This window comes from Podarcis bocagei, assembly GCF_964188305.1.
Source record: "Podarcis bocagei genome assembly, chromosome: 11".
In the NCBI taxonomy this organism is placed as follows: Eukaryota; Metazoa; Chordata; class Lepidosauria; order Squamata; family Lacertidae; genus Podarcis; species Podarcis bocagei.
Window position 1 is genome coordinate 56,107,496 of NC_138136.1, and position 27,041 is coordinate 56,134,536.

Below are 27,041 nucleotides of genomic sequence, written 5' to 3' on the forward strand. Positions count from 1 at the left end.
AGATGATAGATAGAGATAGATGATAGATAGATAGATAGATAGATAGATAGATAGATAGATGATAGATAGATAGATAGATGATAGATAGATAGATATAGATAGATGATAGATAGATATATAGATGATAGATAGATAGATAGATAGATGATGATAGATAGATAGATGATAGATATAGATGATAGATATAGATAGATAGATAGATAGATAGATGATAGATAGATATCTCCCTCTCATATGTTTCCAGTGTGCACAGATGGTGTAGAAAATTGGGGTAAATCTCATTTAGGCCCTAATCTGCACAAACATATGCTTAATTAGCCCTAGCCCTTTTTTTACATAGTATAAATCGGAAGCAGACTGTATTGCAATAACTGACTGATCGTACAGTAAATTGGCTTATTCTTATCTTCCTGTCTGTGTCATTCAGATATTGTGCTGAGTATTAACTTCATCCTATTGAAGAGATAAATGAGAAAATAATAAAGGTGAGATCAGGGTTAATCAAACTAAGCCCAAGATTATGGCATGCACTTAATTGGGCTCACATGACTTCCAAAGAACCCTTGGTTTCCTATTACTTCCCCTGCTCTCTTCCAGCATTATGGCTTTATAAATATGGTTTGGGGTGGCCCAAAAACATGCAGAAAGGATTGGCTTAAGTTGTGTGATGCTTTGGACATTGTTGTTTTCACAGGAGGGGTGTGGGTGTAAGCATGAGGGCCAGCTCTGCACCTGCCATCATGAGACATTAGCCAAGGTTCAGACTCCATCAGGTACAACTGCCTTGGTGGCCACCCAAGACCAGCCTTGAAAAGTGGGATGTAAATTTAAGAACAAGGCAATGTTAAGACAGGCCCATTGTCAGGGCTGGGCTGGGAGAGGAATCCCATCTGCACTCCAATCCAGATAAGGAGATCCATGGGTAGAAGGTGGCTCCTGTATGCTTTGCATTTGCTGGGAAGTGGGATGAGACCATAGCTCATTGCAAAAGTCAAATCTTTGGGGGAAGCTGGTTTGCTGTGCAAGACCTCCCAATCTGCTATAATTCTGCAACCTGAATTTGCCACAGTCTGGAAGCAGCCCGAGAGAAATCATTATGCAAGTTTACAAGTGAGACAAATACGTTCACAACCATCATATTCAACCTTAATTTACACAGAATCTGGGTTTACACACTGGGAAAGAGCAAGTTCTCTGTAGAGGAGAACAGATGTATAATAAAAACAAAAACAAAGAATAAAGAGGCTTGTGGCACCTTAAAGACTTAACAAATTTATTATGGCATAAGCTTATGTAGGCAGATGTATGTAGCCTGATGCATAAAGTGAGGTATGATTTATTGATCTATAATGCCCCTTCCGATCGTCAGGAGGGGGGGGTTGCGGGATCACGACCCCGCCCACACTCGCTCTCGCGAGGCTGGCGCCAGCCTCGCGGGAGGCAGGGTTTCCCCCAATTAGCATCCCCTGTGGCGCCAGCCAATCGGCTGGCGGCAGGGGCGGGCCTTAGAAAGGCCACTTAAGGTCGGGGCAGCCCTCGGCTTGCCCCTTTTCACCCTGGAGACGACGCGGTTTCCCACCCACCCGCCCTTTAGGTTTTGCCACTGACCTTGCTATGGGCTTCGGCTGGTCGCCGCAAGGGGCCTGGTAGGAGTTTTTCCATTTGGCTAATTGGCTGGTTTTGTGAGCCACTTGGTTTTTTCGCCTACCTCGTAGCAAATCGTCACAACTCCCTCGGTTTTGGCGGTAGACATTGGCCGGGGTATTGTCATGCAGATGAGGTTGGGGGGGAGGAACGCCATCACCTCCCCCAAGGCTTGAAGGGTAGTTCGTTAAAGGACTCCGAGGGGTGACGCCTCGTCCGAAACCTACGGAGGCTAGGGCCTAAAGCGCGCCCCCGAGCGGTAACCCCTCGGGGAGCACCTAGGGATACGCATCTCGGGTGGCTCCCCCTGTTGGTGTTTAACCCTTCCCGGTCAGACCGGATAGTCGGTTAGGGGCCAATGCCTAAAGCCAATACCCTTCATTTCCTGTAATCAATAAAGTTGTGGCCATTTTCGCCCATTAACCTAAAACGCTGTGTCCGTTGTCTTTATTTATTCCACCTGTGGGGGGGGGAGGGAATAGCCACGCAAAACTTGTTTGCTCCTTCTCTATAAAATGTCTGAGATTATCTATAATAGAACAACAAATTTAGACAACATATATAATTTTTAAAAATGTTTTAAAGCCAGCAGCAATTTAAATATAACAAAAGGAAGACCGCTATTTTTTTAAAAATGCAATTCAGCCTTCCAACAATTCTTTTCTTTTTTAAAAGCTTTTTGGAATTAAAATGCAGGTGTGTCATTTAAATCGTAACGTCTGTAAAGGTAAGTCCATGGAACCAGACTTTAGACACAGATGTGAAAGATGGTGAAGTAATCTTTGGAGGAAACACTTTTTAAATTAGCACGTAGGACCCGGGTTGCGCAGTGTGCAAGGTCAGTACATTGATCTGACAACTAGGTCCCGGCTGCGTAGTATCATAGCAATAATAATCAGAAACGTCTGTTTTGTTTGTTAATTTATTGCATTTTATCTCACCTTCCATCATCTTCAGTTATCTTTGCCAATGCTCAGGGATGAGGAGAGTTGTAGTCTAACAGCTTCTGGAGACCAAAGGTTGAAGAATAGTGCTCTAGAGGACAAGGCCATTTCTATACAAAGGCAGCATTGATGCTTCTCTCAGCTCAGTCTCAAGGTTAAGCAAAGGGCTGTTCTAAGATCTGCATATATTTACATGAAACATAAGGGCAAAAGATATTATAAATAGCCTGTGAAGTCTCTAGGAAACTACCTCACCTTCTGGGAAAAGAAAGAAAGGGGGGAAAGCCACAAAGTGTTATGTGCTAGGGGAAGAGACAGATACACAGTGAGATTGTGACAGATTTAAATCATAACGAGATCAGTCATGAATTAACTGTTCAGCCGAGCCCTGAGAAAGACCTCAAATACATTCCTTCTAAAGTGACCATTAGTCAGCCATTAGGAATTAGTAAGAGGTCTGACCTATAGAACACACTCCCCTTCTCCAATTTGCATCCCAGGGAGAGGCTGACTTTTGTCTGCTTCCACCCCCCCCAACAGCTATCACCCTCGAGGTCCAGCTATTTGTTTTGTAAATTTGAAACATGACTGCATTTTGCAGATTATATAACGATTAAGGCAGAGCTGCTCTGTGTTCACTGATGCCGAGTCTATGCTTCCTTTCAAGAGCAGAAAGAGATCCTTGCAATTCTATAAGAACAGAAGGAAGGCTTGCAGGATCAGGCCTGTGGCCCACCTAGTCCAGCTTCCTGTTCTCACAGTGGCCAAGCAGATGCCCGTGGGAAACCTGCAAGCGGGATCTGAGCATGAGTACTCTCTCCTCATGGAGTTTCCAGCAACTATTATTCAGAAGCATTGCTGCCTCTGCATTACTGGTTGTGAAGGCAGAGCTGCTTCTTCTTCTTTGGCAATCACTCGTAGCCGAGTAAGATGGTCTTCCATAAACACAGTTAGCCATTGTGGCTAATAGCCACAGATTTCTCTCTCTCCTCCATGAATTCATTCAACCCTCTTTTAAAGCCATCCAAGTTGGTGGCCATCACTGCCACATGTGGGAGCAAGTCCCCTAGTCGTCGTCGTCGTCGTCGTCGTCTTCTTCTTCTTCTTCTTCTTCTTCTTCTTCATCTTCTGCTTCTTCTTCCTCCTCCTCCTCTTCTGCGATCACTCGTAGCCAAGTAAGATTGTCTTCCATAAACACGATTTTAAAAGTGAGTCCATAAGAGACTGTGGAGGCCAATTCTGGATCCAACACGTCCTTCCACAGTGGGAACATAGGTTTCTGGGCAGGGGTTGATCACAGTGAAGGTTTGCCAAGCATGCCTTCCTCTTAGCACGTTTATTCCTTTCGTCCTAAGTTTGAGCGTCTTCAAAGTCCACAATACCTTTGGTAAAGGCTGTTCTCCAAACAGCAGTTGGTGGTGTTTATACTACATTTTTAAAGATTTGCCTTTAAGAGAGTCTTTGACCACCAGCATTGCGCCTTCCATTTTTAAGTTCGGAATAGTTGCTTTGGAAGACGATCATCAGGCATCTGCACAACATGACCAGTCCAACGAAGTTGATGTTGAAGAATCATTGCTTCGACACTGGGGATCTTTGCTTCTTCCAGTACACTGGCATTAGTTCACCTGTCTTCTGAACCTTCCAACATTCAGCTTCATTGGATGTCCACGAGGTCTAGTGTTATGAGAGAGGGAGAAAAAAACCTTTTCTCTCTACACTTTCTCCATCCCATGCATAATTTTATAAACTATCGTGTCACCTCTCCCAAATGCTGCAAGCTTTCCTGACAAGAGTGGCTGAATTTTCCCAATCATTTTGGTTGCCCTTTCCTGAACCTTTTCCAATTCTGTAATATCCTTTTTGAGGTGAGGCAACCAGAACTGTACACAGTATTCCAAATTTAGTTGCTACCCTAGCTTCTCAGCAGCTGAGTCGCTGTTGCTTACCAGGAGGGGCAAGGATTGAGCAAAATAGTTCAATCACCAATAAGGCCACATACATATAAAAGATGTGCATTAAATCCCCATAATAGCAATTTGGCATGCACAGAATAGCTAACTTTTCTTGGGTTGCTGAAATAGGAGTGGGAGGACTGTTCATTTGGCCAGTTCTTGATAAAGATCTCATTGGTACTCAGATAAGGTTTATTTTGCAACAGGAGGGATTTCTGTTATCTCTGAACAAATCGGAAAAGTTCTACCCAGCAACTATCTCACTTCAGCTCAGCATAAAAATAATCTATTTCCTGAGGAATTAGAACTTTACAAAGGGATAAGGACTTGATAAAAACTGTATGCAGCTGGAAGCACTTTTTGCTGGTACATTATCACCCGTGAATTGTTGTAGATCAAGCTGGTGTTAAAGACTGTACCTAGGGGCCAGTTAAGGCATTGGCAATCCCAAGGAGCAAAAGACTTGTGATGTTTATTCAGCCATTTCCTTTTCGAATGGTTATCATCAGGGATAGTTTAGCCCTTTATGGACCAAATTATGGCAATGACACTGCCATTTTTTCAGAAATTCTGGCTCCTCAGGAGTAGAGTGCTTCATCTTTGAAGGGTGCCATCTTTGAAAAACACATCTTTTAGAAAGTGAATATCACAGCCAGATACATCTCCTGTCCCCTAATTTCACATCATGTTGTGCTGATAGCTGGCCAGAATACTGACATACAGGTCATACCCACTGGCCATTTTGAGAACCAAATCCATCAGACTTCTGTTCTGTTCTTTTGACCTGAAGTCTAATTTTGAGAGACCTTTGAGCTAGGCCGCACACTTGATCTCCATGACTGCTGTTGTCTCCCTCCCTTCGGTGGGAAACCTGTAGATGTCCAGATGTTGTTGGACTTCAGCTCCAGCTCGACTTGGACCATTTGGGGGATGCTGGCTGAGGCAAAAGAGCGCTGGGAGCCCAACAATGTCCGGAGGAAGCTCTGGCCCTGTGTTATTCCGTTTACAACATCCCTAAGGGATACATTTTGAGGGCGCTTCTTCATCTGCCTCCATCCACACTTTTGCAGACCTGACCGCACACACTGCGATTATGGAAATGGTTCTTCAACAGCCAAGTTTTCCCCTCCCAAAAAAAACAAACAAACCACAGTTCATTCCCTCAGCTACACTCTTAAACCATATTTTGTTCTGAAGGCCTAATTCTGTGCAGTCTCTGAAATTTTACCTCACACACAGGTGTGATGTTGGGCGTGTGCGGGGCCAGGCTGAGGGGGGCGGGAACGGATTGTTTTGTGGCATATTGTGTTTAAAATATGTCTTTATTTTTATTAAGGTGAGCTGAGAAACTGTATGTAACTGTGTTGTTTTGCTCTGCTTTTAGGACGTGGCGGAGCTCGGGGCCTATTTCCCGCTGAGAGAGAGAGAGAGAGAGACAATTCCCGCGCGGAAGGTTACGAAGCGCATCTGGCGGAGGAGTTCTCCGCCGACCTCCTTTCCCTCCACCTCTAGTGCTTTTGCAGCTCAACCCAATTTCTCCCACCCCCACCCGCCTTGGCGCAACCAACCCCCAAATACTGAGAATACGGGGAGGCAGCCCGACAACAGGCGGGAGGGCCAAGCTGACACCCGCCTGGACCAATGCGCCGGCACCTCCCGTCCCTAGCGAGGGCGGTGCCTCTCCCTCTCCTCCCGCCTCCCCTCCGACGCCGCGCGCCCTGCGTGCGAGGCGATTGGCCGGCGCCGCCACTCGCCGCTTTTCCAATGAGAGCTGAGGCAGCAAGAGAGAGCGGGAGGGGAGGAGGGGCCGAGGAGGCGGCGGAGGCGTGGCCGCTCTAAACCCCTCCCCTCCCGTCCCTTCTTACCCACTCGGCGCCGCGGCTTCCCCCGGACGGGCGGCGGAGGCGACCAATGAAGTGCGCCGCGGGAGGGGCCGCTTCCCGGCAGCCAATAGCAGGCGCGGAGCGGCGAGCTCGCGGTGAGGGGGGGGGTGAGAAGAGGGAGAGGGGCCTGCCAGCGAGAGAAGGAGCGAGGGTGGCAGAGGCGCAGCTCGGGGGGCGAGGAGGTTGGTCTCTGAGGGGGACGCGGGGCGGCGGCGGGTCGAGGGGCGGCGGGAGGGGAGGGGGCGCCCAGGCCGGGGGTCCCGGAAGGGCGGGCGGGGGGCGCCCAGCGGCCTAGGCCCCGCGGCCTGGGCTGCGCGAGGGGGGTGGCTCCCTCGCTTTGTTGTGGTGGGAGTAGGCGGTGCTGCGGCGGGGGGAGGGGAGGCCTCCTCCGGGTGGGTGGGGGAGGGGAGAAGGAGGAAGGTGATGGTGTTGCCCCCCAGCCCCTCAAAAGACCCCACTTTCCTTCTGGGGGGGCTTTTGAAGGGAGGAGGATTGTTTGCTGGTACTCTGCGCCCCCCCCTCTCCTCTGACCAAGCTTAGTAGGAGGGAAGCCAGCCAGGCCACACGCACCCCCTTCTATTCAATCAGCTTTGCTCCCCCCCCTCTTTTTCATTACTCCCAAGGTGGGAAACGCGCGTGGGATCGCCGCCCCTTCTCTGCTCCGCTCCCTCCCCCGTTGCGCGCTTGCGCTTCGGAGCCAGCACCCGCCGGGGGTCCTCTCCCAGTTCAAGTGAGGGGTGTGTGTGTGTGTGTATGTGTGTGTGTTTGTGTTCTTTTAACTTTCCGGAGGAGAGGGGTTAACAAGTCCTCGAGCCCCACCACTTCGAAAACAAAGCAAAGCAGCAGCAGCAGCAGCTGAGCGGACGTGCCTGGGAGTTGGTGGACGCGGGGAGTTTGTGCGAGCGCCGACCTCGGAAGGCGTGTTTGCTCGGAAGTAAGCCCCTGTTGCGACTTCAGGCTTTCCCCTCCCCACCCCCTGAGTAATGTGTGCATGAAAGGATTACAGCCCTAGGCGCAGTTACTAAGGAGTCGGTTCCGCCGCAAGTTGATGGGGTTTACCTCTGAGTAAACATGGGTAGGATTACCCACTTATTCTTTATCTCTCTTCCTTAGATGCTGTTAGTTGGGTAAGAGGCAAGCAAATTCAAGCGGCTGCAGAATTCTGTGTTTCCTTACAACCATGTGCGTATTTTAAAAGGTTGCACAGATTGACTTCTCAGTATGCCAAGGATTGCTGTGTACACTTTCTGTTGTTGGGATGGAGGGAAGAGTTAGCAAAAGCCCATCAACATTTTTTTAGCAGTCGTGGGGGTGAAAAGGGTGAAATTCCCCCTCCCACAATTCTTCTTAGTAGAATAAAGTATTTACTTCAAACTTGTGCTACAAAAAGCAGCAATATTAGGAAGGAAATGTCCAAAATAAGATTTTTAGGACAGTCCTTTCTTAATGTTGGTGTTTCTCTGTTCCCTGCACCCTTCTAGCAAACAAGCAATAAGACTGAGAACTGTATTTCTAACATCTCTTCCTAAATAGAGAAAATGAGTTCTATGGCTTTTATCTCCAGGGTTCCATTAAAAACAAGATGAGGACAAGTGTTTATACATTCTGCAAACACAGAAGTTGAGCACTTTGCCATTTGCACTAATCGCAAGTTGTAAAATTGAAAGCTGAGGCTTTCTGAAACAAGGTGTGTTAAAGAACCAACAATATGATGCTGGTCACATCTGCAGGCACACCATATTGTAAAAGGCAGTGTACATCATTTGATGTGTAAAAGATTGGGACTGGGATGCGCAGCACTGTATGCCATGACAGTCAACATGGGAGGCTTCTGGGAATTGTTGGTAATCTTGTCAAGGCTGCTGGGTCATACACAAGTGAGTTTCTTCAGGCTAACTTACTGCTGAGTGGGTTAGATTTGTTCTTGTAATACAGGAAAGGCTGATTCTGATTGTAAAAGGTAATGTACTTGAAGTGCATTTCTGTTGAGCTAAGTTGTGCTCCAGAGTAATTTGTCTGCCTTGTGCAGTACAAAGTCTTGATTATCATACTAAGTATGAGATTAGAGGTGAGTTTGCGGCCGTGTATTGTTGCAGGAACAGCTTGAGTATTATGTGCTGTGAATTTTAAATTTTTATTTTTGTTATTTAACGGCTGTTGTGGTTTTACTTTTACTGTAACCTGCCTTGGAATTGCTGTGTGGTGAAGGGCAGGATATAAATAAATCCAGTAAATAAAATACAGAAGTGCATGCATTAGAAAAACACACTTATGAGCACCTGCTGTGATCAAGGTTGTGAACATGTTATGCACTCATGTGGCAAGCAGCAAACATCTGTTTGAAAGAATTTAATTTAAATAGGCATGCTGGGCAAAGGAGTGAGGGACGCACAGAAGAACTGAATGACTTGCAGTGGAGTGGAAGTAATCTTTTGAAAGTCCTCTGTTGTTTAAAATGAGTTCTAATAGCAAAAAGCAGGTGATGTATTGTGGTTTTACAAGGTTGCCTTAATGTTATTTGTAAGTTGCTATTTGTCTTGTTAAAAGTACTCACTAAGCTGTGAAGCTTTACATTAGTTAAGTTGGAAGTACTGAACTTGGTGAGATCGACTTTGAGCCAACATGGATAGAAATGGACTACCTAGGCCTATTAGGCAATGTGGGCTAGGAAATCTTTGTTTGAGCTCTAACTTTCCTAGGTGTGTTTGCAAGACAGCATTGTCTGAAGATGAGGTGAACTGCTTTCCCCCCAGTCTGTAAAATTTCACAATTTCCTCTGGAAATTTCTGTTCTCACAAGAGTATTGGCTTTGTGCACTCTGAAGGGCAGGAGACTGTTTTTAAAATAGTATTTCACACATTTAAAAGTATTTGACAAATGCTTGCTTGACCTTGCAATAACCCTGTTAAGGTGCATTGCTGATACTTGAAGCCTTAGTAGACTTGCCCCAGGCCATGAGGAGAATCTGTTTTTAATCTGTTGTTAATTTGGGAATTGAGACCAGGTGTCAGCACGCTACCTAATCCTGAGTTGCAGGAGTCAGGTGTTCTGTTTAAATTTTGGGGTGCTCTTACTTAGCTGTCAAAATGTGTAAGATTCTAATTTCAATCTATATGCCTATGTTCACTTATTAGTTTAGATTGAAATGTATTCAGGATTGTTGGAAATGTTTTTTTCCAGGATGTCCTTATGAGTGCCAAAAGGATTATACTGCATGTTCGTATCTGATGCTTTTACAAATGGATTGGGTCAGAGCTTGCAACCTAAGGAGCTGATTACTGCTCTCCATTAGCAAATAATGGATTTAGTAAAATAATGTGGGGAAAACAATTCTTGTTCTTAATTTTGTTCTAACTACAGAGATATCTTCTGCATTTCTTGATTCAAGAGAAATACTGAGCTACCTAGACTTTTGCAAGTTTCATCTTCACTGACTCACTCTCACAAGTAAATGCTCATGTGAGAGGCCTATTTGGCTGAGCAGTATAATGTCAGAGAAGGGGGCATGTGTGAATTTGCACCTCCTCCAAGCAGTTACTCACAAGAGCTTAGCTAAAATGACTCTCACTTCAGTATTTGACACCTGTGTATTTTAAAAAGTGCTGTGGAAAGAGGAGGTTATTAGACTAGACTTCTTACTCTGCACTTGATGGGAAGTCTAAATTTGCAATCTTACCAGTCAATCTTACCAGTACTCTTAAATTCCTCAGATGGCAGTTGTCTATCCAGAGAGCTGCTTCAATGTGAAGTTCAATGTGAAATTCTTAAGATATTACAAACCCATATAGTCAGTACTATTAGAAGAGATTGTTTGGTTCTAAATGAGAGAGAACCATTAAGAGACAATAGTTTGTTCTTACTGATACAGTGAGATTGTCCACATTCCTTTAAATATGTTGTATTTCCAAGGACAAAAAAAGGTAATTGAGCATTACTGTCTGCATCTATGGTGCATTTAGGCACAATACTGAAGAATCTGTATTGGTAGTTACTGTGTTGCATATTTGCCACTAGTCGTTTAATAGCATAGTTCACATTGCCAAGTATCAAAGTGTTTTTTGGTAGGAATATTGGCATGTCTGACTTTGGAAATGTAGTGGTAGTTTAGTTATGTAGCCAAACGCTAGAGGTATTAAACAAATGGTGATGGTACGTCGTCGTCGTCCCCCCCAAAAAAAATTAAAAAAAAATTGGCACTATGTACAGTTACAAATAAATCAAGGGAGTGGCTGTTGCCCTGACACAGCAGTTGATGCATCACCAGTAACAAGGGGGCATTTGTTGTGGCTATCTCTTGTTGGGAAACACAGCCCAAGGCAAGAATGGCAAAGTTCTTCACTTGCAGAGCTGATTTTGCACAGTTAAGCTCTTTGGTGATCCAAGACTTTGTTGTGATGCCCATCACTGCCACCCAGTCCCAGATTTCGGATGAAGAGAATCTGGATCTCCCACTGGCAGAAAGCTAGGGAAGAATTGAACAGTTAGCTTGAACTAATTTTTGCCTGGCTCAACCTATGCTGTTTCCTCAACGAAATTTTGTTAATATGGTGGTTGGACCTTGTCAAATGCTATGGCAGAGGCGTGGCTTCACACCTGGTAGACACTACTTGAAGCAGGAAATGAGACCTCTCCTTTCATTTCCTGCCTGAAGGGGTGGCTGTCAAGTGGGGTAGAAAAGGAGAAGGCTAAAAACAATATCTCCCCCATCTGAGCTGTTGCCACCTGCTTATCCCTTATCTATAGTATATCAATCAATAGACTTTATTTGCCTAGCCGACAGGCCATAGCATCTATAGTATATCAAGTAACTGTTTATGCATATGGATGCACTTTTTTGAGATGAAAGCTCCTTACATCACATAAGGTGCAATTTATAAAAAAAATTCCTTCCAGTAGCACCTTAAAGACCAACTAAGTTAGTTCTTGGTATGAGCTTTCGTGTGCATGCACACTTCTTCAGATACCAACACGGCTACCTATCTACTACTGGTGCAATTTATGTTCCTGTAAGTATTCACTTGGCTGCAAAGAGGCTGTATAAAAGTTGAGACTGTTCTGATAGATCACTCTGGGAAGAAGGGAAGCAGCAGTTTAGGATCTCACTAAGCAAACTTGTCATCTGAGTAGAGTTGGGCTTTTGCCACATTTTCTTTTGGAAGGACAGAACATCTGTGCAACCTGTGCAGTGTAGAGTCTAGAGGAGGTGGTGGTTGTCCTTGCCATGTTAAATGAGGCTTCCTCGCTTCATTGTGAGTAATGACATCCCTGAGCACCTGATAACTGCTTTAATCATGTGTTTAGTGTAGTTTCACAACTGCAGCAGACAGCAAGGTGTGTTCACTACCCACAGTGTTAAGTGTTCACACATTTAGGCCGCCCCTCACATAATACTAGAACTTCAGATCACCAAGGAGATTGATTTGAATTAGTTTTAGGACAAACTAAAGGAAGCACTTTCCCACACAGTTCATTATTAAATTATTGAGTTCCGTACCACGGGATGTAGTGATGGCCCCTAATTCACGTGACTTCTACGAGGATTAAGAGTTATGGTCTTTCAGTAGCTCAGTACTTAAATAGAATCCCCGCTGGTCGTTAGGGTTCCAAAGAATGTTCGCAAACCGGAACACTCACGTCTGGGTTTGCGGCGTTCGGGAGCCAAAATGTTCGACTCGCAAGGCGTTTGAGATCCAAGGTATGACTGCACTGTATATCTCTTATGAGTGTTCTCTTTACATGCATTCTTAAATGTAGGCACTGTAGACAACAGAAATGCAGTGCAAAAGGTCAGACTTGCTGTGCATTGATGTTAGCTGGTGTGTTGACCTGCAGAGGTAATTCCCATCCACCCACCCAGCATGAGGAATAAGCAGTTACGAAGAGAGTTGGTAATCCAACAGCAGTTGCAGGACACCAAGTTAGCTATCCCTGTTATGGACTCTGGGCCTTACTGAGTTGTTCCAGGGCTCTTTTGCCAGCCTATCCTGTGACTACAAGTATATTTAGCATGCCTCTCTATTCCACTTATTTGAGGGGTTTGGAGGAAGATAGAGGCTGTGTTGGGCTGCATTTATCTCTGCCATCTTAGCAGCAGTTGATAAATACTGAATTTCAGGGGTGAAAACCCTCACCCTTCTTGCAAATGGCAATGAACATTTGAGCCTTGTGATGGAGGGGGGGCATCCTCTTGTGTATTGTCACACCAAGAGGCCAGGATGTGTTAATAGTGTGGAAAGAGGATAGGATGCAGCAGGGCCTGTGAATTGTCATTCATGCTGAAGGGAGGAGAGTGAGGAATAAATGTGGATAGGCGAGTGGGGCCATCTATTGCCCTGTGAATAGCATGGTCAGTGCTCTTTGAAAAACTAACCAATTCTTTATTATAGCACTCTGGTTCACAGAGGAAAAAAGTCTTTTAAACTGTAAGAGGTTTGCATACAAATGATCTTGCAATACCAAAAATATAGTTTCTTTACAGTGTGAGTGTCTGGAGTTATAGAATGCTGACCACTTGCACCTTAGAGTGATGCTCATTATTTTGAGCCAAGATTCCACTTATAATATGCACCCTAACCTTCCCCTCTCTTATTACCACTGAGAAGTGACTTGAGTACACCAGCTGCGACTTATCTGCTTCTGTTTTCCCCACTACTTCACTCCTACTTTGCTTTGTTTCTCCACTTCTGAGATAACTGGTTAATGGCCATCCTGGAATTCTTCGCTTTGATAAGAAGTACTGAGAAATATGGGAAATAGACACAAAGTGGTGATAGTATTCTGAAATTGATAATACAGCGTAGTGTAAGTGGATATTCTGTTGGCTAAATGTGAAAAGGCATAAGTTTTACTGTTACACCGTAGGTGAATGATATAATTATTATGATATAATTTTGCTATGTTTTTATATGTGCTGTAAGCTGCCCAGGATGGCTAGGGAAACCAGCCAGATGGGTAAGGTATAAACAATAAAATTATTGTTATTATTACTATTACTATTATTATTTAAAAAAAACTTAATGGCAGTATTGGAATATACAACCATGTCTAGGTTCCCTCCCTTACTTCTGGAAAAGTGGCATCTGGATCAAGTACTGTCCTTTAATCATGTGAACAGTGCCTGTGAATCACGCATAGGTAAACTTGGTCCTCCAGATGTTTTGAGACTACAATTCCCATCATCGCTGACCACTGGTCCTGTTACCTAGGGATGATGGGAGTTGTAGTCCCAAAACATCTAGAGGGCTGAGTTTGCCTATGCCTGCTGTAGATGAATGCAGAAAAGTTTATACCAGGTTTTGTACACTGGGCTATTGTTTAAACAATTTAAGGGTTTTCAGATGTACATTGTATTACCTTATTGGACCATGCATGTAAATTCTGTAATTGGAAGCATCCCTTTAGGGGTTTGACTTGCTAAGTGAGCTGTAAATTCTGCTTTCCAAATTGGATTTAATTACTTCTATTCTAAATCCACAAGACAATACCTAAGCTTACTTTGTTAGAATATTTGTAATTGTTGACCTGTTAAACTGAATTGCTGCAAGTCATGAGATAGGATTAGTTGTTCCATGAAGTAGAAAGTAGTTGTGGTATTTGTGATCTCTGGTCGACTACAAGAAATAGAGGTGCCTAAAAGTTAAAATAATAATCTTTGAAGTCTGTGAATTGATGAGGCAAATTGTTGACTTCAGTTGTTGGTTTGTTCTGGTTTATAGATACTTGATAAGAATGTTGTTCTGCCCCATAAATGACCAAGAAGTAAAAGTGAACAAATGGTTTCTCTTTTTGACGTACATTGAGACTACTATAACAAAGGCAGTTTGAACGCTTTGAGAGCACTAGTGAAACCAGTTCCCTTTTCATGCTACTTTCTATTTATACCCTTCTCTTTCTACATTTTGTGGCCAGGCCCCTTGCTGTGGTCTGAAGATCTGCATGATAGTTTAAGGCCAGCTTTGAAGTACATCAGAAATTATATTTGCTTTATTGTATAAGCCAGAGGTAGCTAACCTGTGACCCTTCAGGTGTTAATTTTAATTTTATTTATTTGTAAAATTTACATTGTTGGTCAGGTCTCAACATACAAAACTACATAAAATGGTATATTAAAAAAATTATCTGCTAACATTCAAAATTTAATTCTGTATCTGACATTCCTCCATCTGTCCTTCTCCAGAATTCAAAGTTCAAAAGTCCTGGTGCCAAAAACTAACTGCTGTCAGTGCCTTCCTCAGGTTGGGGAAGGAGTGAGAGGAGAGGAATCCACAATCAGGGTTCCACCACTGAGAAGTCCAGCTTGGCCAACATCCTGTTTCATTCTTGTGAAAAGTCTATAAACAGGATCTGAAGGACCCAAGGCCTGGAATTCGCATATAATTCTCATGACTTTAACCATTGATGCACATCCTCCAATTCATCGTAACCCCCTTTTAAAAGTAATCTGAGTAAGTGGCAATCAGCACGTTATGTGGCTGCAAATTTCATAAATGGGAGTGCTTTATGAGGAAGTGTTTTCTTTTGTTTGTCCTGAATCTCTGCCCATCAGTTTCATTGAATGAGTCTGTGTTCAAGTATTAATAAGAGGTGAAAAAGGTATCTTTCTCTACACCATGCACAATTTATTAAACCTCTCTGATGTCCACCCTCCAATTGCCTTTTTTTCTAAACTGGGGCTGGGAGGAGGGAGGGACCCTTTTTTTTAGCCAGAGGGCCACAGTTTCTTATGAGGAAGCTTCTGGGGGCCACATGCCAGTGACAAGCTGCTCCGGAAACGAAAAGTAGGTGAAGTAATGGATGTGACTCTTATCTTTGTATAATCATTGAGAATCATACAGCATATGTGAAGTCTGTGTGTGACCAAACTGATGACGGAGGAACGATTTAGTCTTTGAATAAGACAAAGGTTCCATAATCCCAGTTCAAGCCATAGAGAGTCTGAAATGCTTTCCCATTTTATATATACAGCGGTACCTCAGGATGCGAACAGGATCCGTTCCGGAGCCCCGTTCGCATCCTGAATAGAATGTGAGACGCGAGGGCGCGTGCGCTGCTCGCGTTTTGCTGCTTCCGCGCATGCGTGTGACATCGTTTTGAGCTTCTGTGCATGCGCAAGCGGCAAAAACCAGAAGTAACGTGCTCCGTTACTTCCGGGTTGCCGCGGAGCGCAGCCCGAAAGCGCTCAACCTGAAGCACATTCAACCCGATGTATGATTCTATGTTCCTATTAATATCCAACTTATAGATGGAACCTGTTCTTCCACAGCACAGGAATGAATGAAAATAGGTTATTTGAGAATTAATTCCCCAACAGAACCCCTAAATTAGTCTTGACTGGAAAGATAACCATATATTTCCTAATGCTATGGTACTGTTAAACTTGATCCTCATCTTGGTAAAGAATGAATGCAAAGTGCAGTTCCCTTGAAGAAATGAGGTGCTTTGTAGCATTAGCAAGTTGCATCTCACTTTAAAGTGAGCCTCGACCGTTTTGCATGTTCTCAGATGCATTGTAAATCTAGTATATGGTGTTCATTATAGCTGTGTTAAGGCCTTTATAAACATTTTGATTTTATGTTGGAATTTTAACTGCAGGGTGTTTAGTCAGTTCAAGATGCTTTGCATGAGAGCATTTCTTCAGACAGGAAAGCTGTCCCTTTTAATTTTGCTAAGTAGTAGTGTCAGAGCTGAGCTGGTTTTGCTGCTTGGACTTTTTTGCCCCATTTGTCGCCAGTTGAGTAAGTAGTTGGATAGAACTTAGCACAGTGGATGTAGTCGGCAAAAGAACTGGTTACAAGAATGGAGTTTCCAACTAAACATCAGGAAGAATTATGACAGTAAGAGCTGTTCGACAGTGGAATGGATTTCCTTGGGAGGTTGTGGACTTCCCTTTGGAGCATTTTAAGTAGAGGTTGGAAGGCCATCTGGTGTGGATGCTTTAGCTGAGATTCCTGAACAAAGGGGTCCCTTCCGTTCAGCATACTGCTGGTTTCTCCCAACTTCCATTTTTCCTCACCGTGCTTGTGTAGAGAAGTGCAAGCTGGGGCCTTCTGTTTCTGTCTTTCTTTTTCGCCCTATTACTAGAGCACTTGCAGGAGAAATAGGGCACAAGCTTGATTTGGCACTGTTTTGTCTAATACCAAGTTCAAGCTTTTCTAGAGTCACCTGCAGCAGCCGAGTAGAAAGAGTCCATTTCTTCCTCAACGTTAGAAAAACAGATTTCCTTCCACCCACCCCTTCTTTTTTAAAAAGATAAAACAAAATTTATTAGAAATCTGTTATTTAAAGACATTGCTTTCTTTTACTAAAGGGTAAACATCATTTTTACTCTGAATGCACCTACCCCTGTGTAGTTTTGGGTGATGACAGGAGGTTTCATGATACAAATGTTTTTGCAGTCCAATAGAGTGGACGTGCTGGACCCCAATGGCAGGAAGAAAAGAGATGTCGCCACAGATCAGACATTCACAAAATCAGACATTCACAAAAACATGTGGTCTTGATTGTGGGAGAGGTGGGATCTTGTACCTCTCCTTACACTGAGCTTGGGAGACATAGATGCAAGGTCCCTGGGCCAATCCTCTCTCCCCCCCCCCCCCAATTTCAAGAGGAAAACAGGGAATTGCCATGCTTGCCAAAGGAGTGGTGAAGAAGGATGAGCAATTGCATAATTCTCAGTGCTATACAGCAGAGTTCATATTCTGCAGTTAATTAAACCTTAGTCCTCGGGACTGAATTCTGCATTCTATTTTTGTGTGAATAAACCAGATCTCCATGCTCTATTTAAATCCCAATAGCTGAGGTTTCTCCTGAATTTTTTTGGCAAACTAATAAACTCTGAACAGGAGAGATGTGTGAGGAAGGTGTAGAAGCTTGTGGTGTCTTGACGCTGCAACCGTTTGCAAAGATTGCACATAATCAAATGTAACTACAGTCATGAAAACCAGAAACTTGTTTTCAGACTTATCCTCATTGATTGAGCTTTGTAATCAGTAAAATGAATACAGAGACTCTGATAATGGACTTTGCTGAGAGTGGCTAGCACATTGCGCTGTGACAAAGCATTATGCACACATTCAGCACTCTTGTAGTGGCCTTGACACAAAAATGGGCAACCTTTTCCCCCTGTTACTCTTGAGTTTTAGAATTTATTTAAAATGTATAAAAAGAACTTCCCAACATGTATTGGAATGACCAGAAGACACCCTTGCCATACCATTCTAGTATTTTTAACACCAATTCAAAGGAAAAATCTGTCTCCCCTAGTTGCAAAATAGACGTGATAAGCTGAAATTCAGGAAAAGTATTTTTTTTTAATTTCTGCTTAAATCTGTTGCTTGCAGTGATGCATAGGATGTTGCTTGGGAACTTGTTTACAAGGATTGGTGAATTGTAGCAAATCATGCATACATTTTCTAGGCACAACTGAATGATGAGTTATGCCTAATTAATGCTACAGTTCTATGCCCATTTACTGTGGAGTAAGACCCCTCAGAATTGCGTAGACTAAAGCATGCATAGGGCTCTTGCATATCCTCCTGGTTTCAGTTGAAGTTAAGCCTCAGCAAGTAGGTGCAAATGGGAATGTGGGTGCTCATTCTTAAAAGAGAAGTACTGTGGTCAGAACTGTTTAGATTAGATGAAAGATCAGGCAGTGTTCTTCCTTAAACCTTCTAATAGATTTCTTCTTTCCATAGGTTCTAAAGGGCAGCTAAACCATTGCATAAGTTGAGCCACATCTGGGCCATGTCGTCTATATTACCGTTTACTCCACCTGTTGTGAAGAGACTGTTGGGATGGAAGAAGTCTGCCACTGGTTCAGGAGGTGCTGGTGGGGGTGAGCAGAATGGTCAGGAGGAAAAATGGTGTGAGAAAGCAGTGAAAAGTTTGGTGAAGAAGCTCAAGAAGACAGGACAACTGGATGAGCTTGAAAAAGCAATCACCACTCAAAATTGCAATACAAAATGTGTTACAATACCAAGGTAAGAACTCTATAGATCGGAAACAAATCAGTGCCAAAGCAAACAGCAATTTAAGTCTTAAACTAAATAAAAAGTCCTTCAGCAAGGTATTTAATGGTACAAATACCTTTTTACATGGGTTTACTTTCCTTATTTTGCCTGTATTTTAAGCTAACTACATTTTCTTTCTAAGAAGTAGCTGGGATAGTTAAATTGTACTACCTAGATTTCTTGCTGTACCGACATGTGTATTCCTAGAAAGACACATTAACTGACTCTTTCCTTGGTCAACACTTCAGTTCGCTAGCCATGTGTAAATGCCATCCTAAAGTTTTATGCACTGGTCTTCTTTCAGCGGTATAAAACTACGTTTTCATGATATGAATGGGTCTTAGTTTGTCTGTTTCGGTTCCAGAATGTCTGCTTGTCCTGTGTTTGGATTTCTGGAACATCCTTCTGGTGCTCTCAGCATAAGAAAGGAAAGCTTCATGTATGGTGAAGTGGAAAGTATTCTTTGCAGCACAGGTATCCACCAGGATCGGATTCCTTCATGACTTCACACATTTTAAAGTTACGCTCACAGCAGTTGAAGGTCATAAGTATAACTAAGGTGCTAGCATTGTTAGAATGCAAAGTCCATTATAAAAGGAAGTTAAGAAAGTAGAAGAGAAGGAACTGTGTTAGCCCAGATTGAGTAAATTGGTATACAATTTTGTTTAGACAATTGTTCATCTATATATTTATCAGGTATTACTGAGGAAGAGGCACCGTTGTTTCTGCAAAGGAATTGTTTCCTCTTTTATATTACAAATTATTTATGGCTGTTAAAAAATGTAGGCAAGATTAATTCATTGATACGATGTTATTGGATATATAAAAAGCTCTTTGGAAACATTGTTGCCCTTTTTGTTAAAAGGTTACAAATATAGAAACAAGTGGCAAGTATTCTTCATGGTTGAAGGGTAAATGTGCAGGCAATGACTGATTTATGCACTTCCAATTGACGTCTGATTGCGCATGTGCACACAGCACTGAACCTGAAAATGTTACTAAAAGAATGGAACACTTTACTCGGGCCCTACCAACACGCGTGGGGGTCTGGAACATATCCCACGCAAAACGAGGATTGCCTGTTTATCAGAAGGTGTATTCCTCTTCTAGCGACCCACTCAGGATTTAAATAGCACTGGGGGGGGGGGGGTTCAGTAGGCCCAGATGCTCATAAGACTGTTAAATCTGGATGCGCAATATTTTGCATTTTGATGTGATTTATTACAACTGTTATTTACTGGACAAATTATTTAAATAATAATTTTAACCTTCAAAATTTTATAAATAAGTGGAGTGGATGATACTGGAGTATGGTAAAATCATGATGAGTGACATAGAAATTAACTTTAAAACATCCTAGTTTATGGAATTACACGCCATGGAATTATTTATGCTGGGCACAGGTTTTTTAGCCACTACAGGTGGTAAGCCAGAAGCATGGCTTCCTTGAAGAGACACTAGCCCAGGCATAGGCAAACTCGGCCCTCCAGATGTGTGGGGACTACAACTCCCATCATCCCTAGCTCACAGGACCAGTGGTCAGGGATGATGGGAATTGTAGTCCCAAAACATCTGGAGGGCCAAGGTTGCCTATGCCTGGGCTAGACCTATGACTATCCCTAATCAGTTATTTTGTTCTAAATGTAGACAAGTACAATAATAACCACCAATTCTGTTTTCAAAAGACTAATATAATGCTGTAGGATGGCATGTTCTTCAAGCTTTCATTTTTATGTGGTCTTAAGACTCCCAATTTAACATATGGGAGTGATCTTGCTTTTTTAAAATTAGAGTTGGCAAAGTCTCCAAAGTCCATGGTGTAGAAAAAAATGGATTCAGTCCTTGGACCATATGTTTGACAGCTCTATGCTTGAGATCTTAGTCTAATTCCTTTGCAAGCAAGTAACCCAAACATCACAAAGTCAATAAAGCTGCTGGCTCATTTGCTTACTTCTATAGAGTTTCTCTGTGTCACCTTCTTCCATGTTTTGCCCTCCTGTTGACACTAGTGGATCATTTGGTAGCTGCAGTTGGAAATTTAATTAATCTTACTCTTGGTTTTCCATTTCTAAATTTAAAAGACAGATTTATGGGACATAATTAGCAATCAGTCATATGGTTCACATCAAGCCAATTGCAGAACTTCAGTCTAACATGGAAAACAAACCAAGGGTTTCAAATGTGGTCACAAACAAGTCATATGCTGTTGCTCAGTGAAGATAAAACACAAAGTTGCTTATTTATCTCCTGAAGGTTCAAGCTATTTATTGGAAAACTGTTTCCAGAGTTCTTGCAAATTCTCACCCCCCGTTCACTTTCAACTTAGATGGAAACTCCTATCCAGAGCCTTTGAAGAACACAAAAAAGGTTTTAAAATAACTGCATTTTAATTTAAAGGGGAAAGATCAGATAATACTGTACTGTTTTATTGTTGTTAGCCGCCCTGAGCCCAGCTTCAGCTGGGGAGGGCGGGATATAAATAATATTTATTATTATTATTATTATTATTATTAGTATTAGTATTAGTATTATTATTAGTATTATTATTAGTATTATTATTAGTATTATTATTATTATTATTACTATTATTAATACAGGATGCTTCATCAACAGCTGAGATTCTGCCAAACTTTACTCAGAACTATTTTCTTGAACTGACCATCATAGAGCCTAATTAAAATAACCTTGTCTTCATAGCTGAGTTTTTTTAAAAACTCTACTTTATTTAGAGTTCAACAATAACAAAAAAACCTGCAATAACTACTACATAAGTTCATTACAATTGACCATCTTTAACAATAATTGAGCCAGCTAATCTTGATTTTTAATGAATTATAGATATACAAAACAAACTATACCAAGAAAATAATAAATTCATAATATATAACAGTCAAACATAGTAACTATATATATATATATATAGAGAGAGAGAGATTGTTAATCTGGATCTTAACAATATTTCACACCAGTAAGGCAGATACTTGTTATCAGCATTATATTTTAATATAAATAATTGCTATCCAGAGTTGTTCAAATGAACAAAAGTTGTTAACTTAACCACTGAGGCTATATGCCACTATATGGTATCCACTTAGTAGGTATAATTACCTTTGTTGCTGTTAGGAGGTTTCTTACAAACTCCAGATGTTCACATCTTATAACTCCTTTAAAATGCCCAAGTAAAGTACCGTATTTTTTGCTCTATAAGACTCACTTTTTTCCTCCTAAAAACTAAGGGGAAATGTGTGTGCGTCTTATGGAGCGAATGCAGGCTGCGCATCTATCCCAGAAGCCAGAACAGCGATCCTTCTTGCTGTTCTGGCTTCTGAGATTCAGAATATTATTATTATTTTTTACTCCTCCAAAAACTAGGTGCGTCTTGTGGTCTGGTGCGTCTTATAGAGCGAAAAATACGGTATATAAAGGGTTGGTAGTATAGAGTATCAAATCATCTTGTCTGAGCTACAGACTTCTTCCAGATATAGTGTTTGTATAACTCCATGTGTGAAGGAAAAGGAAAAGCAATGCAAGTTTCCCACATTTCCCACAGGTACTACTGACTTCACAGTTTATCTTCTTTTGAGGAGTAATGTCAGCTGTACAAAACCATGTAGAAATTTTATTTTACATTAACACCCTGCTGCAAAAAAATTATTTCATTGTTCATCTGAAATTCCTGTATATTTGGCAATCCTGTTTTAATTTAATTTGATTTCCTTTTAATTTATGTCTGGATATGTTTTTTTTCTGTTACAGCCTGGTCTAAATTTGCTTTTAGAAATGCATTAAATATTTCCAAACTCTCATCCCCATTTCTTAACAGTTTTGCTTTGGCATTTTCCACTGACCGCTCCAAATAATCAGTGCAAGAAACTGAGATATGAAAGCTATGAGCTAAATAGCACCTTAAACCTAGGTGATGAGTGCAACAATGGAACGTCTAGGCGTGCCTTTTTAATAAGAAGAATACAAAGCTGAAAATGAATGAACTGCAGCTAAAATATTTTGTTCATTTTTCACATGATCCAGTCCTTCCCCTGCCCCCCCCCAATATTCTTAAGAGGGTCTGTTCTCCAGTCTTCAGAGAGTAACTGGGAGTGGAGAGGCAGAAAAAGGTCCTTCTTTCCTTCTACTCTGCAGCTTTAATCTGAAATCTTAGGCACAGTACTGCACGCAGAGCTCAGAAACTGCTTGCGCTAATGAAATTCCCTGTTGCAAAATGTGCCTAGAACAATGGGAGTTTCGAACACTGCAAATAATAAACTTTGAATAAACTTCATAAAGCTGTTGGGGTCTTGGGTGCATTTGCACCAGAGTCGAAGGACATTTCCCCTTCTCATTTGTGAATCAACTTGATTCATGCTGTGTGTGTTTGTGTGTGTAGGTATAAGTGCGGTTTCACAAAGAAAAGCAAGCTGTCTCGGCCTCTAGTGACAGATTGGTAAACTGGATGCTCTCTGCTTTCTCTTGTAAGTAATTGCCTTAGATCGCCGGAAAGCACACCTTGTCCAGGAAAAGAGGTATCCTAAGATGTCCTGGCTGCTTTCCAGAGAGCCTCAGGCATGACTCACCCATGCAGACTGACAGTCATGGAAGGACATGAAGCCTTGCAATGTTAAACCAAACCATAACCAAATGTGTGGGCTTTTGGATAGGAGCTTGCACTGCACTGAACATAGTTTGTCTTAGTGCGTTGTCAGAACTTGGTCGAGGGTTAGCTGTCATGGACAAATAATGAGCCTTAAACCATTGGACAAACTATGTCACAGCGGCAAAAAGAACCACTGAAGAGCAACTTGGAGCCTCTACATTTGTGCTAAAGTGGGTTAACATAACCAGTGGATTCAATGTTGCAGCCCTAAAAGCAACTAAAATGGTGTTAAATCCTGATAGCCACGATCCTCTTTATTTAGTAAGGTGATATTAGGTACTTTATCACTTTAGGTGTATATTGTTATGTTGGTACATAAAAATACCTTGTGTCTTTTTATGATATACCATTATCCAGGGAAAGCACCTTTAGTAACCACACAGGCTACTAGTTTGAGAAATGAGGAAGTGGATTACTGGGTCAGTAAGGCATGCAAATTGAATGAATGAATGAATGAATGAAAGTGAAGGCTGAGTGCAGAGCTACTCTTGACTCTTTATCCGGCTAGTAATTTACAGCATGGTTTCTGGATAGTCACAAAAGGTGGGTCTCTCTAATTACTTCATGGTGTTCTGTTGCCCTTCATTGTTCTTCTATGCATAATTTGTTGTACTCCTCCTTGATGCTTTATATGAGAGACATTTGGAGTAGAGATTTGACAATTCTTATCCCTAAGTAGGCTAAGTTTGTAGTACCCCCATTTGAAGTAGGTGTTTGTTAAGCAGAGCAACAACCAGTAATGGTTTAGTGTGCTGAACCACTAGAGAGCACCAGTGTGGTGTAGTGGGTGGAGTGTTGGAGTAGGACTGGGGAGACACAGGCTCAAACCGCCACTTGACCATGAAGTTCACTGTGTGAGCTTGGGCCAGTCCTTATCTCTTGACATAACTTCACAGTGTCCTTGCGATGATAACACGGAGGGAGAAAATCATAGTTTGCTCCTTCAGTCTCTTTGGAGGAAAGGTGAGATACAAATGCAGTTGGCTTTAATGCCCCTTTGGTAATGGATCTGCTTTTAGGGACTGATTAACATTCTATTAACGTTTAAATGTGTTTGTGGGAGGGGGGGTTATTGGTTGGTTTTTGTTTTATAATGCATTTTGCGTTCTCATTTTTTATTTTTATGTTGGGAACTGCCCTGTGATCTTTGGATGAAGGGCAGTATTCAAATTTAATTAATAAATAATACCGTATTTTTCGCTCCATAAGGCGCACCTAGTTTTTAGAGGGGGAATGCAAGAAAAAAAATATGCATCCCAGGCTCTGCTCAGCGCTCCCTTTCACGAGCCGCGTGGAGCATCACTGACAGGTTGCCCTGCTCCCTCCTCGGGGAAAAGCCCCCAAGAGCCGCACACATGCTCTGCGCAGCTCTTTAAAGGGAGCACGGCTCTTGGAGGCTTTTCTGGGAGGTGAAGGAAGGGACAGAGCGCTGCTAAGCCAGAAGCTAGAACAGCGAGAGGGAGTGCAGCGATCCCTCTCGCTGTTCTGGCTTCTGGGATAGCTGCGCAGCCTGCACTCGCTCCATAAGACGCACACACATTTCCCCTTACTTTTTAGGAGGGAAAAAGTGCATCTTATAGAGCAAAAAATGCAGTAATCCCCCTCGCTCATCTGGAACCATTTCTGTATTTGCCGACATTCTGAAACTTCATATGATGAAGTAGACTTTTGTCCATTGGTGGACAGAAGGTGCCTTGTAACCTAATCTTGGACTACTGGCCAGTTTTGGCTTAGTGATGGCATCCTTACAAAGAATGCCTGGATAGCTCAGTTGGTTAGAGTGTGGTGCTGATAACACCAAGGTTGCAGGTTCAATCCCCATAAGGGGCAGTTGCATATTCCTGCATTGCAGAGGGTTGGACTAAATGATCCTCAGGGTCCCTTCCAACTCTACGATTCTATGAATGCTGGACTAAGTGGGCTTAGGTCTGAATCGTGCAAAAGTAATTATGGCTGAACAAGAGCGTTTACTGAAGGTCACTTAACATAGATGAGTTATGTCTTAATTAATAAATCCTGAGTATGCACGCTCAGGGTTGTAAATGTAAAACACATTGGTAGACTATGAGAATTCTAATAAAGGAGACCACACAAGACTTCCAGGCTCGTTCTCGTTGTTGTGGCTCATTCTACAGTAAATGTTAGTCTTGAAATACCACGGGACCTGCTTGGGCTAAGATAGGGAGGGATGCGTACACTTCTGTTCCTATCTTTTGTTTTAGGTCTGCGGTTTCCTACGGAACACAGGTCTGGAACCCTGTTATTGCTGCTTCAGTGTACAGCAAGGAAAAAAGATGCTTGCCTCTGCAATCCCACAGCTGCTTCACATTTGCCACACCAAGTGGAGAAAAATTGTGTGAGAAGGGTTAAGCACACATCCTGCTTGTTCTCCCCCATGCAAATCTCCCTTGGTTTTCTGGGAAGTGATGACCGAGGCTCCTAGAACAGTGAATTCTTAGTTGGACCTAAAGTAATGCTTACTACTTCCTGTTCTTCACCAGCAGGAAAGGAGGCTAGTTCTAAGCAGGCAGTAGCAGCTGCCCAAACTTTATCTGGCGGTTTCCGTGAGTTGCGTTGCATATCTGAAAGGAGGCAAATGTGAAAAACTGTAGCGCACAATCTGATGCTCATCATTGCAGCTTGTCAAGTTCTGCTTAAAAACATCTTTCATCTGCACATCTTTCGTTGTGCACCTTATTATCACCTCTGTACACTCCCAAGAAACTTGCTAAGGCAACCACTGTTGAAGGATTTGCTTCGTGGCAGCTCTGTCAATGCTTCAAGAGCAGTGGATTTTAAAAGTAGCTTCCATTTACTGCAGGCTCTTGAAAACAGCTCCTTATAATTAGCATTCTCAAATTCATATGACACGCGTGGAAGGTCGTAATAGTCCTTTGATGTTTAAAGGAGTGCCCTCATTTTTGCTCTTCTTCCTCCGATGCTTAAACATTTCCCACAGTTACTGCTCTGGGATTTAACCCATTCTGTCTAGTGACCCCAGATATATATGTAATAGACCTTCCAGCTTTGCTTTCCAAGCGTTATGGGTAGAACTGAAACATGTGTCATTCTCCATCATCAGGGCCTTTGTGTGCTCATACTAGAATCCGAAGCATAGAATCGCAACTGAATTTGTGTTTCGTTTCCTGAGACATTTCCCCCAAAATTTTATGGTAGAAAGAAACACTGCCTTTGACCGCTCAACTTTCGTCTTCCTCCCAACGCAGTGGAGTCAGGAGATTCTGGAAACCATTTGAAGCAGAGATAACTGGCTATTAAAGCCTTACTCACAAAGAGTGCACATATATGACCCTCCCATATTAGATTACATATTTGGACCTGCCATAGTAGGGATGTACGTATAAAGAAGCTTTTCAAAATCAGCCCACTCTCTGGGAATATGTATTATCTTTTCTAAAATAGTATTTCTGATTCAGGGTACCAGCATAAATAGCCTTATTAGAGCTTTTAGTAAATACTTACAAAACACAAATGTTTGGGCTAAGTTGTTGTTTTGGCAATGAGTTTGTATTACTTGAACTTTAAATTTTCAGTTAGCCAGGTAGCGTCAGAATAGCAAAAACATACAGTGATTTCTGGCATCCAGAACCTTTGCTCAGTTTTCTTTTAACTGGGTGAGGGGCTTTCTAAAAACTTAGCGAGTCAACAGGAAGTTCTGGTCAACCTTAGCAGGTACTAATTTCCAAAACCATTCCTCTAAAACTGTGCGTGCCAAACGAAAAGCTGCTTTGGAAGCTTCTTCCAAAGGGAGAAAATGGTCTTGTGGGCTTGAGACACTTCAGAGACTGTTTTTCAGAAGTGTCCTTGTGGTCTGCGTACGAAACTTTCCCAGAAAGTTAACTTAATGAAATACAGAAAGTGAATGAAATGCAGCAATAAAGCGCAACAGCCTCATTTTATTTCCAGGGGGCTTCAGTGAGGTTGGAGTCAAGCGC

The 27,041-nt window shown here is 42.4% G+C and overlaps 1 protein-coding gene and 1 long non-coding RNA gene across 5 annotated transcripts in view; one reads left to right on the forward strand and one right to left on the reverse strand.

Moving 5' to 3' along the window:
• Positions 1-285: 285 nt before the first annotated feature.
• Positions 286-6,152, reverse strand: LOC308597437. The gene is made up of 3 exons (XR_014012983.1): positions 5,772-6,152; positions 2,586-2,767; positions 286-453 (listed from the first exon to the last, which is right to left on the reverse strand). It is a non-coding gene; the product is annotated as an uncharacterized lncRNA (long non-coding RNA).
• Positions 6,153-6,512: 360 nt separating this feature from the next.
• Positions 6,513-27,041, forward strand: part of SMAD2 (SMAD family member 2) — a 38,435-nt gene continuing 17,906 nt past the window's right edge. The window contains exons 1-3 of one of the 4 annotated variants that reach the window (XM_081213018.1): positions 6,562-6,608; positions 7,540-7,608; positions 18,120-18,404. In XM_081213018.1, coding sequence (XP_081069144.1) covers positions 18,169-18,404 — 236 coding nt within the window. In that variant the 5' untranslated portion in view covers positions 6,562-6,608; positions 7,540-7,608; positions 18,120-18,168. Of the gene's footprint in view, positions 6,609-7,192; positions 7,361-7,539; positions 7,609-18,119; positions 18,405-27,041 lie in introns of those variants that run through there. The other 3 variants (XM_081213020.1, XM_081213017.1, XM_081213019.1) reach the window with 3 other exon arrangements.